Source organism: Cheilinus undulatus, linkage group 13 (genome assembly GCF_018320785.1).
Source record: "Cheilinus undulatus linkage group 13, ASM1832078v1, whole genome shotgun sequence".
In the NCBI taxonomy this organism is placed as follows: Eukaryota; Metazoa; Chordata; class Actinopteri; order Labriformes; family Labridae; genus Cheilinus; species Cheilinus undulatus.
Window position 1 is genome coordinate 2,155,160 of NC_054877.1, and position 12,392 is coordinate 2,167,551.

General features: G+C 38.1%; 1 protein-coding gene across 1 annotated transcript in view; it reads left to right on the forward strand.

Moving 5' to 3' along the window:
• The first annotated feature begins 8,434 nt into the window (after positions 1–8,434).
• The window catches only part of LOC121520101 (NACHT, LRR and PYD domains-containing protein 12-like), a 32,338-nt gene continuing 28,380 nt past the window's right edge, over positions 8,435–12,392 (forward strand). The window contains exons 1-2 of the mRNA XM_041803377.1: positions 8,435–8,585; positions 10,979–11,089. Coding sequence (XP_041659311.1) covers positions 10,986–11,089 — 104 coding nt within the window. The 5' untranslated portion in view covers positions 8,435–8,585; positions 10,979–10,985. The remainder of the gene's footprint in view (positions 8,586–10,978; positions 11,090–12,392) is intronic.

A 12,392-nucleotide genomic window follows, 5' to 3' on the forward strand; every position in this document is an offset into this window, starting at 1 on the left:
TCAGAGACTCTATTGGACTGGATTTTGGTCACACATCCTGACAGAATTGCAAAATCAGGGGTTTTACCTGACAGCCTAAGTGATCACTCAATCATTTTTTGTGTCTGGAAAATTAAAGTTCCATGTCTCCTCCCCAAGTTTATAAAAGTGAGGAGGCTCAAAAATTTCAATGTTGAAAACTTTATTGATGATGTCACTGCTATAAACTGGGATAGATTTCAGCTAATACCCACTGTTAATGATGACTACTTCTATACTGAGCTTAATGAAGTTATTAATAGACACGCTCCCTGGACAACAATGAGAGTTAAGGGTAGACATTTACCGTGGATAAATGCCGAACTCATTCGCGTATTCAAAGAAAGGGACGAGGCATGGGAAAAATACCGATCCACTAAGGATATTGCTGACCTGAACATATATAAACATTTGAGAAATATTTGCACAACTCAAACAAGAAACACAAAATCCAGGTATTAAAAAGATTTGTTAGCTGATGGTTTTAACAACCCCCAAAAATTCTGGAATATCATTAATACCATAATCAATAAATCTTCTAAAAGCTCAACTACACATATACGGGTAAATAAAGAAACTCTAAAGGATCCTAATTTGATAGTTGATGCCTTCAGTCAGCATTTCTCTGAGACTGTTAGCCCAACCCCTTTTCTCTCTCTCCATCACAATCCCACACTGAGCAACCCTGTCTGTGACACCTCCTTTTTCTTTACCCCCATCAGTCCAATTGATGTCCAGCAGGTCATAGATGGACTTAGCTCAAGCAGTGGTGTCAGCCCTGACGGCCTGGAGATTAAATTTCTGAAAAGTGCATCTCATGTTTGTGTTATCCATTGTCAGATTTGTTTAATCTTTCCTTAAGTACAGGTGAAGTGCCTCTAGGCTGGAAATGTGCCAGGGTCACACCCTTGCATAAGAGTGGCGATGCTTATGACATGAATAACTACAGGCCTATCTCAATAATTAACTGTGTAGCCAAAATATTTGAGAAATTAGTTTTTAATCAGCTTTCTCAGTATATCACTGATTTCAATATACTATCACCACATCAATCTGGTTTCAGGCCTAATTTCTCTACAACCACAGCTCTTTCAAAACTTACAGATGATATCATATCTGCCTCAGACAATAACAAACTCACCAGTGCTATATTCATAGACCTGACCAAGGCTTTTGACATGATCGATCACTATCTTCTATTGGACAAACTTCATAACATTGGACTATCTCGCAGTGCTCTCCTCTGGTTTAACTCCTATCTCCATCACAGACATCAGTGTGTCAGTCTTTCGGGCACTCAGTCTGACTTTTTATTGGTTGAAAAGGGCGTGCCACAAGGCTCCTCTCTTGGTCCATTACTCTTCTGTATTTTTATTAATGATTTGCCACAAATTTGTTCCAATTCTCAAATTCAACTATACGCCGACGACACAGTCACCTACACTTCCAGGACTGACATTTTTCAACTTCAGGCATCCCTACAAACCGACTTTGCTAATGTACAAAATTGATTCTACTCTAACAAACTACTGCTAAACAAGAGAAAGTCTTACAATATGATTTTTGGCACTAGATTCAAGATCTCAAACTCAGATCTATGGCCTATTGCTTATCTGGATGGTACACCACTGGAGGAGATAAACAAATATAAATATCTCGGAGTATGGCTTGACTCTCAGCTATCCTTTAAGTTTCACATTGAATTCGTCATCAAGAAAATAAACTGTATTTTAGGTCAACTTTATCACTCCATCAACTGTTTCACTCTCCAAACCAGGAAAAGGATCGTCTCTCAGCTTATTTTACCAGTAATGGACTACGCAAATGTAATTTATCAAAAAACGTCAGAAACTAATCTTCATTCTATCAATGCCATCTACAATAGCCTGTGCAGGTTTATCCTAAGATGTCCCTACAGAACCCATCATCGCTTAATGTACGACTCACTAAACTGGCCATCACCCAAATCTAGAAGGCATTTTCACTGGTGACTGTTTATTTTTAAATGTATTTACTTTAATTATCCTTCTTATCTTAAACAATATCTGACCCCATACAGATCACAGTATAGTCTCCGTCACACATACAACCCCTTTTTCTCTGTTCCTAGAATACATACAGAACTTGGACATTATGCCTTTCAATATAAAGCCCCCTCTGACTGGAATAATCTACCCGTTTCACTTAGATCAATTTCTTCTCTTCATATCTTTAAGAAATCTCTCTTTACTCATTTATAAACACACTGCTCCTGCTATTAGTTTTGCTGTGACTGGGAAATTATAGTTGGTGTTGTGCTAAAAATTACTTCAAAGGCATTTGCTAAAATTTTTGTGTGCTCTACTTAAAATGGGTCTGTGGCTCTCAACTTGTTGGATACAAATACTATACATATACCTGTGTCCTCTGGGGGGAGGGGGGGAGTGGTTAGGTTGGGAGAGCTTTTTGTATTATTTTGTGTATGTCTGTGTCATATTGTTTTTTCTTTTCAACATCTGTATTGTATTTGTTGTATAATGTTCTATAATGTCTGTGTTTTGATGTTTCTTCTAATGTTTTGTAATGTCTGTACTGTATGGGGTGTCTTGCAATGTTCTTGTCTTGTATGTATCCTTGTTTGGGACCCCCTTGAAAACGAGATGATCTATCTCAAGGGGCTATCCCATCAATAAATAAATTTACTATTTATTTTAATTTTTGAACCAAAATAATGTGCACATACATCCTCTGGTATGTCGTGGGCCTTCGCATATTGTATAAATAATCATGGTGGGCCGCCATGGCCAAAAATGCCAGGGCCATTTTTTGGTCCCAGTCCAGCCCTGGCCATCACCCCCTCTGCCCCCCTCTGATTCCACCAGTGCCTGAAAGCTTTTTAATCCAACATTTTGAGTTTCATATACAACAGAAGTCTGTGTTTAAACAAGCAGGCCAACATTTGTTTGTTTTTTATTAGAAAGAGAACTTAGTAGGAATTGAGCTTCTAAATGGTGAAAAAATTCAGCTCTGGGATGCTGTGGCATCACAAAAGCATCAATCAGTAAATGCCACTATCATCTGGAGTGCCAATCAGTGCATTAGTGTCTAAAAGAATTCATTTTTCCAGTCAAATCCATTTCAAACAGGGAGTAGAGATGCTCCCTTAACTCTAATCTGCATCAGGTTGGCTGTCACCAAGAACAGTGTCTGAGTGTCTGTCTCTTCGCTACAGTTTGAGTTAAAGGCCAGCAGAAAGGCTTCACTGCCCTCTAGTGGCTGAAAAATAGAACAGCCATGCAGCTCTATTTTCACTCAGTCTCACTCTGAAAACTGTGCATGAGGATGTCTGCTGTATGGAGCAGGTTAGAAAAGAAAGGAAGAGTGTGCAGAAGTAAGGAGAAACTAGTATTGGTAGCTCTGAGCTTTACCTCACTAGCTTGAATGTGATGCATTTCACAGATACGCCAGGTGCTGAGAGGCTGGAGGGCTGCTCACAGAGCTCGTCATCAGGGACGCTCTGAGATGTTCAGGTTGGAGCCTTCTGTGAAAAACATTTCTGGTGTCAGCAGTGGATCTCATGGCTCAAATCAAAGAAAAATAAGTGAGTAGGCTTTCTGTGATGATAAGATGAAGAGAGTTTGACTTACGAGGTCAGGTTGGAGCTTTTTGCTCTGAGGTTCAGGCTCAGAGCTTCAAGGTCTCTTTGTGCTTTTGGAGGGAGCAGAGTTTACAGCCTCTTTGGTTACTGTGGCCAGAGAAGACTCAGGACAGGTGCGCTGTTCTTCAGTCTTGAGCTTCTTGGCTGAAGTTTCAGCTTGTGGTGGAAGAGGCCGCTTTGTGCCCTGTGGTACCACCGAGGCTGATACAGATGGGCGGCTTGTTGCAGAAAATCAACTCTGCACAAAACAAGGAAAATGTTTTTGGTTGCAGTTTTACCAAGAGTCTTGTTGGTGCAATTCCACATCTGATGATAAAATCTTGTCTTTGAAAGAAAATGTGTGTAGAGATAGAATAGACTTGATGTCATTCTTGTAGTCAGCTCAGTGAAAAGATGCTCACCACTTTAATGACTGTAGGAGGGTCAATGACATAGAAGGCTTCATTTATTTGGAGTTTGACACCTGACCTTTGACACTAATGTCAAATTAAACAGGAAATACTTTGACACATGTTGTTACTTTTAGTAATGTTTTAAAGAGGACACATATTTTCAAAATAAAATCAAGAATTTCATGCTAAAATATTTTTGTGTTTTTCCATTAGTTGAACCACCTGACATTGAAAATGTACCCACACAAATATGACTGAAATAAATAATTGATCTTTACTTTAAAAGTCTCTGTAAACCATTTCACTCTGCCATGAGTGTCAGCTGGAGTTAAAAGGAGGATAAATTGTGTTAAAATCTGTTTTTATCACTTGATTTCAAAATAAAAGTCCCCTGATTACGGTTGTGCCACCCTGACATTTAAAAACTTGCAAATTCTGGCACAAAAGTTTTTCTGTGAGCTTACTAACTTTAAATTGATCAATTTTATTAACCCTTTGGGCGCCAGAGTTTTTTCAAGAAAATATTGAATTTTGATATCAAGATTTCAGAAGGCTGTAGCTTGAAAGCAGTTAGAGATAACGGCATACTGTAAATGAGAAAAATCTTCAGTATGACCCAAAGATTGTGATGGGAGTAAATTCACTCATCTAATTTGCATATTCTGACATCACCAGGTGGCCTCTACTGCCATTGGCTGTGCGTTTTCTCCCATGGCTTCTACACTATGCTTCTACCACGTCTACCGTCGATATTTGCAGTGTCTTGATGGTGTTGTGACAAGACGAGACGAGATTTTACACTTTTTTTTAAGATCATGGAAAAAAATATATGAGAACAACATTTGTCCCTTATAGCCTACTACATTATGCACTCATTGCCACAATAATAATAATAGTAATAATAATAATAATAATAATAATAATAATACAAGAATTTAGATTGTTTTGAAAGTGATTTTAAAACTATTTACAACAGACCAAAAAATAAAGAGCTGCATCAGTAAAATCAAGCTATTTGTCATCCTCTTTAAGGAGACCCATGTTTAAAACACTCAAAAGAAATATTTCTGTCAATAACACGTTCATTTTGTTTTTACAGTAATTTAGAGAAATAGCTTTAACCCTTGTGCCCTCCTCAAATTTACTACCCTCTGGACACCTTCGAGGCAAAAATGTACGTACAGAAAAATTGCAATTAAATCAGCATACATCAATATTTTTTTCTTTTTTGCATAAATCTCTTTAACAACTTCAGACCTGCTCAAAACTACCAAACATTCAATAATTTTCAAGATTTTAACCCTTTAAATGCGAGTTTGATTATTTGAATATTTCATTTTTTACTACAAAAATAAAAACAAAACAAAATAGAAAAAGTCAGTTATTTTCATATAATAAATAGTAGAAAGATGGGGCTTTGGTGCTGATAAGAGTCTTGGATGGGTCAAAGATCAGCAACAAAATTGATTTCATTGCATTAATATTTTTTACGTAATGTCAGAAATACCCTCTTTACACCCTCGAGGCAAAAATCCCCCCATTGACTTCCATTAAAACCAGGTTTTTTAATCTCACTGTCATTGCAGTATAAATCATGCATTCTCTAATGTCAGCATTTCAATGTGAAGAAATATAGTGAAATGTGACATTTTTAGCATATTCCACCAGATTCAACCATTTACTCATTGTAGGACCATGCACCAAATTCTTGTGTTTTTGCCAGTTATATTATGGAGAGTTTTTGTGTAAGTTTAAAAGGGTTAAAATTCTGAGAATAATTGAATATTTGGTAGTTTTCAGCAAGTCTGAAGTTGCTAAAGATATTGATGAAAAAAAGTAGATACAAATATTGATGTATGCTGATTTAATAGCAGTTTTTTGTACGTGTACATTTTTGCCTCGAAGGTGTCCAGAGGGTGCCTGAATGTTAAAGCTGGCACTACAAAATAAATACAAGTGCAATCAAATTAGTTTTGTTGCTAATCTTTGACCCATCCAAGACTCTCATCAGCACCAAAGCCCCTTCTTTCTACTATTAATTTTATGGAAAATAATTGACTTTTCTGTTTTTTGTAGTTAAAAAATAAAGTATTTCAAATAATCAAACCGGCATTTAAAGGGTTAAAATCTTGAAAATTATTGAATATTTGGTAGTTTGAGCAAGTCTGAAGTTATTAAAGAGATTTATGAAAAAAAAAGGAGAATTTTTTTTTTTTTTAATAATTTTTTCATTTGTTTTTAAGGACAGATAAAAAAACAATAAGCTCGTACACCACTTAAACAACATAAATCGACAAACTACAAGAAACATACAATAATAGACAAGAGACAGTGGAGGGGTACAGTTCATTAAAGAAAATTCAATCATATAACTTATTTTCAAACTATTTTCTAATAAAGTTCCAGGGTCCTTCACCTCCACAGTCAAACTCAGAGAGAGCTGAGGCTGCCCGTTCCATTGACAATAAATCCATGAATTCTTTGACCAACTGTCAATGTTAAAGCAATGTAATTTACCTTTTTTCCAATTCATCATAATAATTCGCTTCACTGACAAAAAGGCTAGTGTGATCATTCGTTGTGTAAGCATTGACTGTATGTCTCTTACTCTAGTGCCAAGAAGGCAGACTAATGGACAGTGTGGTATTTTTACTTTCAAAATTAAAATCAATCTTGAGATAACCTCATTCCAGAAACTCTTCACGGAGGGACAGCGCCACAAGAGGTGGATCAGTGTTCCTGCCTCGCCACAGCCATGCCAGCGCAAATGTGAAAGGGAATTATCGATTTCCTTTAATCTGGTTGGTGTGATATAAGACCTATGTAAAATTTAAATTTGAATAATTTTATATCTTACACATTTAGATAAGGCTGATGTGTTTTTAAGAATAGTCTCCTACTGTACAGAGGTCAGAGATATGCCCAAGTCTCTCTCCCATTGATGTTTGATGGAGGATAAGCTGTCCAGGGAGGCAGTGGAAAACAAACTACATAGATTAGAAATTAAAGAAAACTGGATTAAAGAATTGCCTATTTTAAAATTGTTTTTGGGTGAAACCATAAAGATGATAACAACACAGACTTGCTATGTTCAGAAAGGATATTTTTCTTGATCCATTTCCAGTTGGAAAAAAGTAGAAACAAATATTGTATTGATGTATGGTGATTTAAAAGCAGTTTTTTTTGTGTGTGTACATTTTTGCCTCAAAGGTGTTCAGGGGTACAAAATTCATTGAGAGAGTATGAATGACATTTAAGAGTAAAACATGTTGGATTTCAAAAATGTAACTAGAAAGAAAAAGTTCCTGTTAAAAAATCATGCCTCAAGCTGTAAAATTGACAAAATGATCACAAATAAAAAAAAAAAAAGGTTGAGAAAAATGGCCCAAAATGCCAGAGGAGGGTAAAAGGGTTAATTAGCTTTAACAATGTTGGACATGAAGCACAGTTGAGTGTGTGTGATAATGTGTGTGTGTGTTGGTGAGCGAGGGTGTGTCTCTGCTCTGTCTGCTGTCAGATAACAAACATGGCGTGTTTATCTGGAGCTAGAACTTCAGTTTTTGGAGCTAACAGTGACTCTACGGCGCTCAGACTGAGTTAGTTTTACTAAGTTTACCGCTGAAGGAAACAACGGCCCGTTGCTCTACTCATGTTAAACTTCTGATTGATGAACTGAGTTGGCAATGTTTCAGACAAATGTACTTGTATTTGTGCAGTTTAGACAAAACATTGCCAACATGTTTGTGCAAGTTAGACAGTTGGCAACTCTTGTCTTAATCTCACAACATTGAGTCCAGATTGCTCAAATACAGCGTCAGCGTATCTGTGATGGAAGGTTCTGGTCATTTCTGTGTTCTTTGACCGCTGACAATGATTCTTCCAAACAACAACGTTTCATGTTTGTCCAAATATGTTTGGTTTAAAATGAAACAGACAAAGAAAACTCCTGCTGACTGTCCAACCTGAAAACAAAGGGAGATTTATCTGGAACGTTCCACTACTAGACCTTCATCAGGACTGTTTGTCTGATGAAGGTGATGATTTGATCATGTGACATTGTGATAGGACAGCTGGAGAGAGAGAGAGAGAGAGAGAGAGAGAGAGAGAGAGAGAGAGAGAGAGAGATGCTCCAAACAGATCCAGACCCATGACTGGATCCTGGTCCTGAGTCCATTGAGGACTGTAGCCTCTGTAGTCTATGCTCATGGATGGATCTACCGAGGAGGGAATAAAAAAGACCCTTACCTCCCCAGCTGACAGCTTTGAATTCAAAGAAAAGTTGGGACACAGGGAATCTCTAATGTTTGACTACTGACTGCAGTATCAGATGAGTGCAGCCCTCCCCTCCCCCACTCTGAAGTTACTTTCGTTTTACATGCAGAAACATCTCAACGTGAGTCAGCAGTCATCAGGTCTTATCAGAAAAGTTCAGGACTAATGGAAACCAGACTCATCCAGATCAACAACAACAACACTTCTTCATGTGTGTGAGACGGTAGCTCGGTCTGACGGAGCTCTGGGGGACAGAGGAAGACCAGGTATGGATTTAGAGTCTGACTTTAGATTTCCTAAAGGGAGGTTAGTCCAAGCTGAGACAGAGGAGTTCTTTATTTATTTTAGTGATCAGAGAGAGAGCTAGGCTCCATTCACACTGACTCAGACACTAAAACTAACATTCTTTTATCAGACCATCAATACCAGGAAAAACTGCGTCATCTGAGTCCTAGCTCACATACCACGGGATAAAAACAGCATTTCCTCAGACACAAGGCCGTCCATAAGGGGGATAAAGGAGAGAGCTTTCTGCTGCCCTAAATAATCGGGGGCCATGGAGGCCAGCAGAATAATCTATGTACACAGCAGGAATCACATTTTCAATCAGTGATTGTATCGCTGTCTGCTTATCCGAGGTCGGGCCGTGGGGGCAGCAGCCTTAGCAGGCAAGCCCAGACTTCCCTCTCTCTGGCCACTTCATCCAGTTCTTCCCGGGGGATCCCAAGACCCCTCCACGGCCCCTCCCTGAGCAGCCACCTTATTGTGGTGGAGGGGTTTGTGTGTCCCGAAGTTCCTAGGAGCTAAGTTGTTGGGGGCTTTATGAGGCTGGTAGGGTCTTCCGAGGCAAACAGGTCCTAGGTGAGGGACCAGACAAAGTGCGGGTCAAAACTCATATGGCAGAACAACGTGATGGACACCAATCTGCCTCCCTGGACGTGGGTCACCGGGGCCCCCTCCTGAAGCTAGGCCTGGGAGTGGGGCTTGATGGCGAGCGCCTGGTGGCCGGACCAGGCACCCATGGGACCCAGCCGAGCACAGCCCAGAAGAGGCAACATGGGCCCCCCCCCTCCCATGTGCCCACCACCCATGGGAGGAGCCATAGAGGTTGGGTGCTTTGTGAGCTGCATGGCAGCCGAAGGCAGAGACCTTGGTGGTTCAATCCTCAGCCTCAGAAAGAAATAAATGATGAGAGAGAAAATGTTAAATCTGTGTACATGGATAAATACCTCAGTCAGTCCAGGCTTATTTATTCATATTCATTTATTTTCCTCCTAATATTAATATAGTCCATTAAATCACCAGAACTTTTACCACTGACATTTTAATACTTTATTTCAAGGAAATTGTCCTATTATTATACTGTAAAAATCAGTGAATAGCTATGTAGGCTAAAATATGACATGAGGGCTTTTATTTTGAAATGTTCACCTTTCCTTTTGGGTCACATGATTTTCGTTTTCTCAAGTATTTCATAAAGGCAAGAAAACAAAATAATAGATTTGAAAAAAAGATTTTTTTTTGTTATTTTTTCCCTGTTTAAGCCATTTACATGACTGAAACAAGAAAACAGCATGTTTTTACATTTTTTTACATTTTCTGTCAAACACGAAAAATCAGAATAACTGGAGTTTGAGGCCAATTTCTGAGTCTGGTTTCAAACAGGAAATAGAACTGGTGGAAAATACACTGACTGGATGAGTGCATTGAACTTAATGATTAAGAAAGTAATGTTAGACTTCATGGCTAGGACATAATGTGCACAAATGTCAGGATGCATGAAGCAGAAGAAACTGAGGCAGCTTGAGTAAAAATAGGTAAAAAGTGGCAAAAACAGGTGAAAAGAGGAAAAATGGGGTAAGATGGAAAAAAGCAATGTAAAAAAGGGTGTAAAGTGGCAAAACATTGCATAAATGGCCAAACAATTGGCAGAATGGACAAAAAGTTGCAAAAAGATGTTTTAGAAATGGGTAAGAAATTGCAAATTTTTGCACAAAGTGACAAAAATAGATGAAAAATGGCAAAACTGGTTTAAAAATGGCAAAATGATGTGGCAGTAATGGATGAAAAAAGTGTTGATATAATTCCAACATCAGAACCCAAAAAAAGCTTGACACACTTTTCAGCTCCAACATGATTAAACTGTTAGCCGGGATGCTAGCACCAATGCTACTGATCCAACACACATGAACTGATATCATCAATAAATCACAACTGGGGAGGAAACATTCTCTGGGTTTATCAGGGTCCATTCTCTGGGTTTATCAGGGTCCATTCTCTGGGTTTATCAGGGTCCATTCTCTGGGTTTATCAGGGTCCATTCTCTGGGTTTATCAGGGTCCATTCTCTGGGTTTATCAGGGTCTATTCTCTGGGTTTATCAGGGTCCATTCTCTGGGTTTATCAGGGGCTCAGTCTGAAAATAGACTCCTACTAATCCTGCATTGGATTGGATAGTGGCTATTCTAGGGAGGGGCTTAGCAAAGGGTCACTTATGATCCACTGCTGATCAAACAGGGTATTCTCCCTCAATCATCATCATCATCATCATCATCATCACTGTTTCATAGCAGCTTCACTATTGATCAACCTCTAACATCATCTTATTATCACTATATAAACATATTATCTATATGTAAACATATCTTGTTGTTTTTCAGTATCAGGATGGAGGAGCAGAGTCCAGACTCTCCTGAACCCAGCTGTGTGTCCATGAAGAGTGACCGGTCTAAAGGTGGCTTTATTAACTTCAAACAATCTGCAGATGGAAGGTAAGAAATGATGAAATAAACTGACAGTTATGTTGACATGTTATCAGTGAACTTAGAGGGTCTTATGAAAACCAGTGGATCCCAAATAATTCTTTTGTTCCTTGAAAAATGAATGATTTTAACTTGGTCTTATATAAGACAGTTTAATGATCCAGTGAGGGCTAGTTTCTATAAACAGGAACAGATCTTTGTCTGGACAGGTGTTCCACCTGAAGGTAAGCAGTTTTTGACCCAGAGTTGTTGAAATGTTTGAATGACAATTACAGTTTAATGACATAATGTAGTGGAGCAGCAATGAATGAGCAGTGTTAAAACGTACATTTAGTCTCAGACTCTTTGATCAGACACGGTAAAGTTTATCAGTACGTCAGTTATTTATTTAGTCCTCACATTCTGTCCTTCAGTAGAAGTCCAGATACTTGTGTGAAAAAGACTGGTAAAAGTAAAATCATATCAAATCAAGCTTTATTTATACAGCACATTTCATACACAGGGCAACACAGTGTGCTTCACAGTCAAAAACAAGTGATTGTATTGTCTTTGTATTTCAAATGAAGAACATGATATACAGATTCTAAGCAGAAATTGAAGCTCAACATGTCCACTGAAATCATCTACACAGATTTATATCACACAAAAATCACACAAACACACACACTGAAAACAGGCAATGAAATCTTTTCTTAATCAAAGTATCTTTATTAGTTTCACAAACTTAAGCGACATACAATCTGTCATACAATTGGATAGGTTTTTTGTACAGAACATAACCATGAACTCTCATCTCACTTTCCCTATTACACCATATCACCAGCCTAATGTCAAACTAAATAAGAAAAATTCATTCATTCATTAAAAAAAAAAAAAAAAAAAAAAATTGCAAATGAGCCAAAACCATCAACAACAACAATAATAATAATTATTTTAATTTTAAATATATATTTAAAAAAAAAAAAAAAAGGGGGGGGGGGGGGGGGCCTGTACATTTATACATTTTAAACACCTTGACCACCTGGTTAAGGACTGGCTGCCAGATCCTATGAAAGTTATCAGCACATCCTCTTGTAGTGTACCTCATTTTCTCTAAGGTCAGATGGTACATGAGGTCTCTGATCCAAGTGTTGAAGGTTGGAGGAAATCTATCTTTCCATTTCAGTAGTATGATTCTCCTTGCCAGGAGTGTAGAAAATGCTATTATTTTTTTATTATATGAATTGATTTTGAGGGCTTGCGGTACTGTTCCGAATATTGCTATTATAGCAAGAGGTTCTATGGAAAATCCCACAACATCAGAAAAAAAATT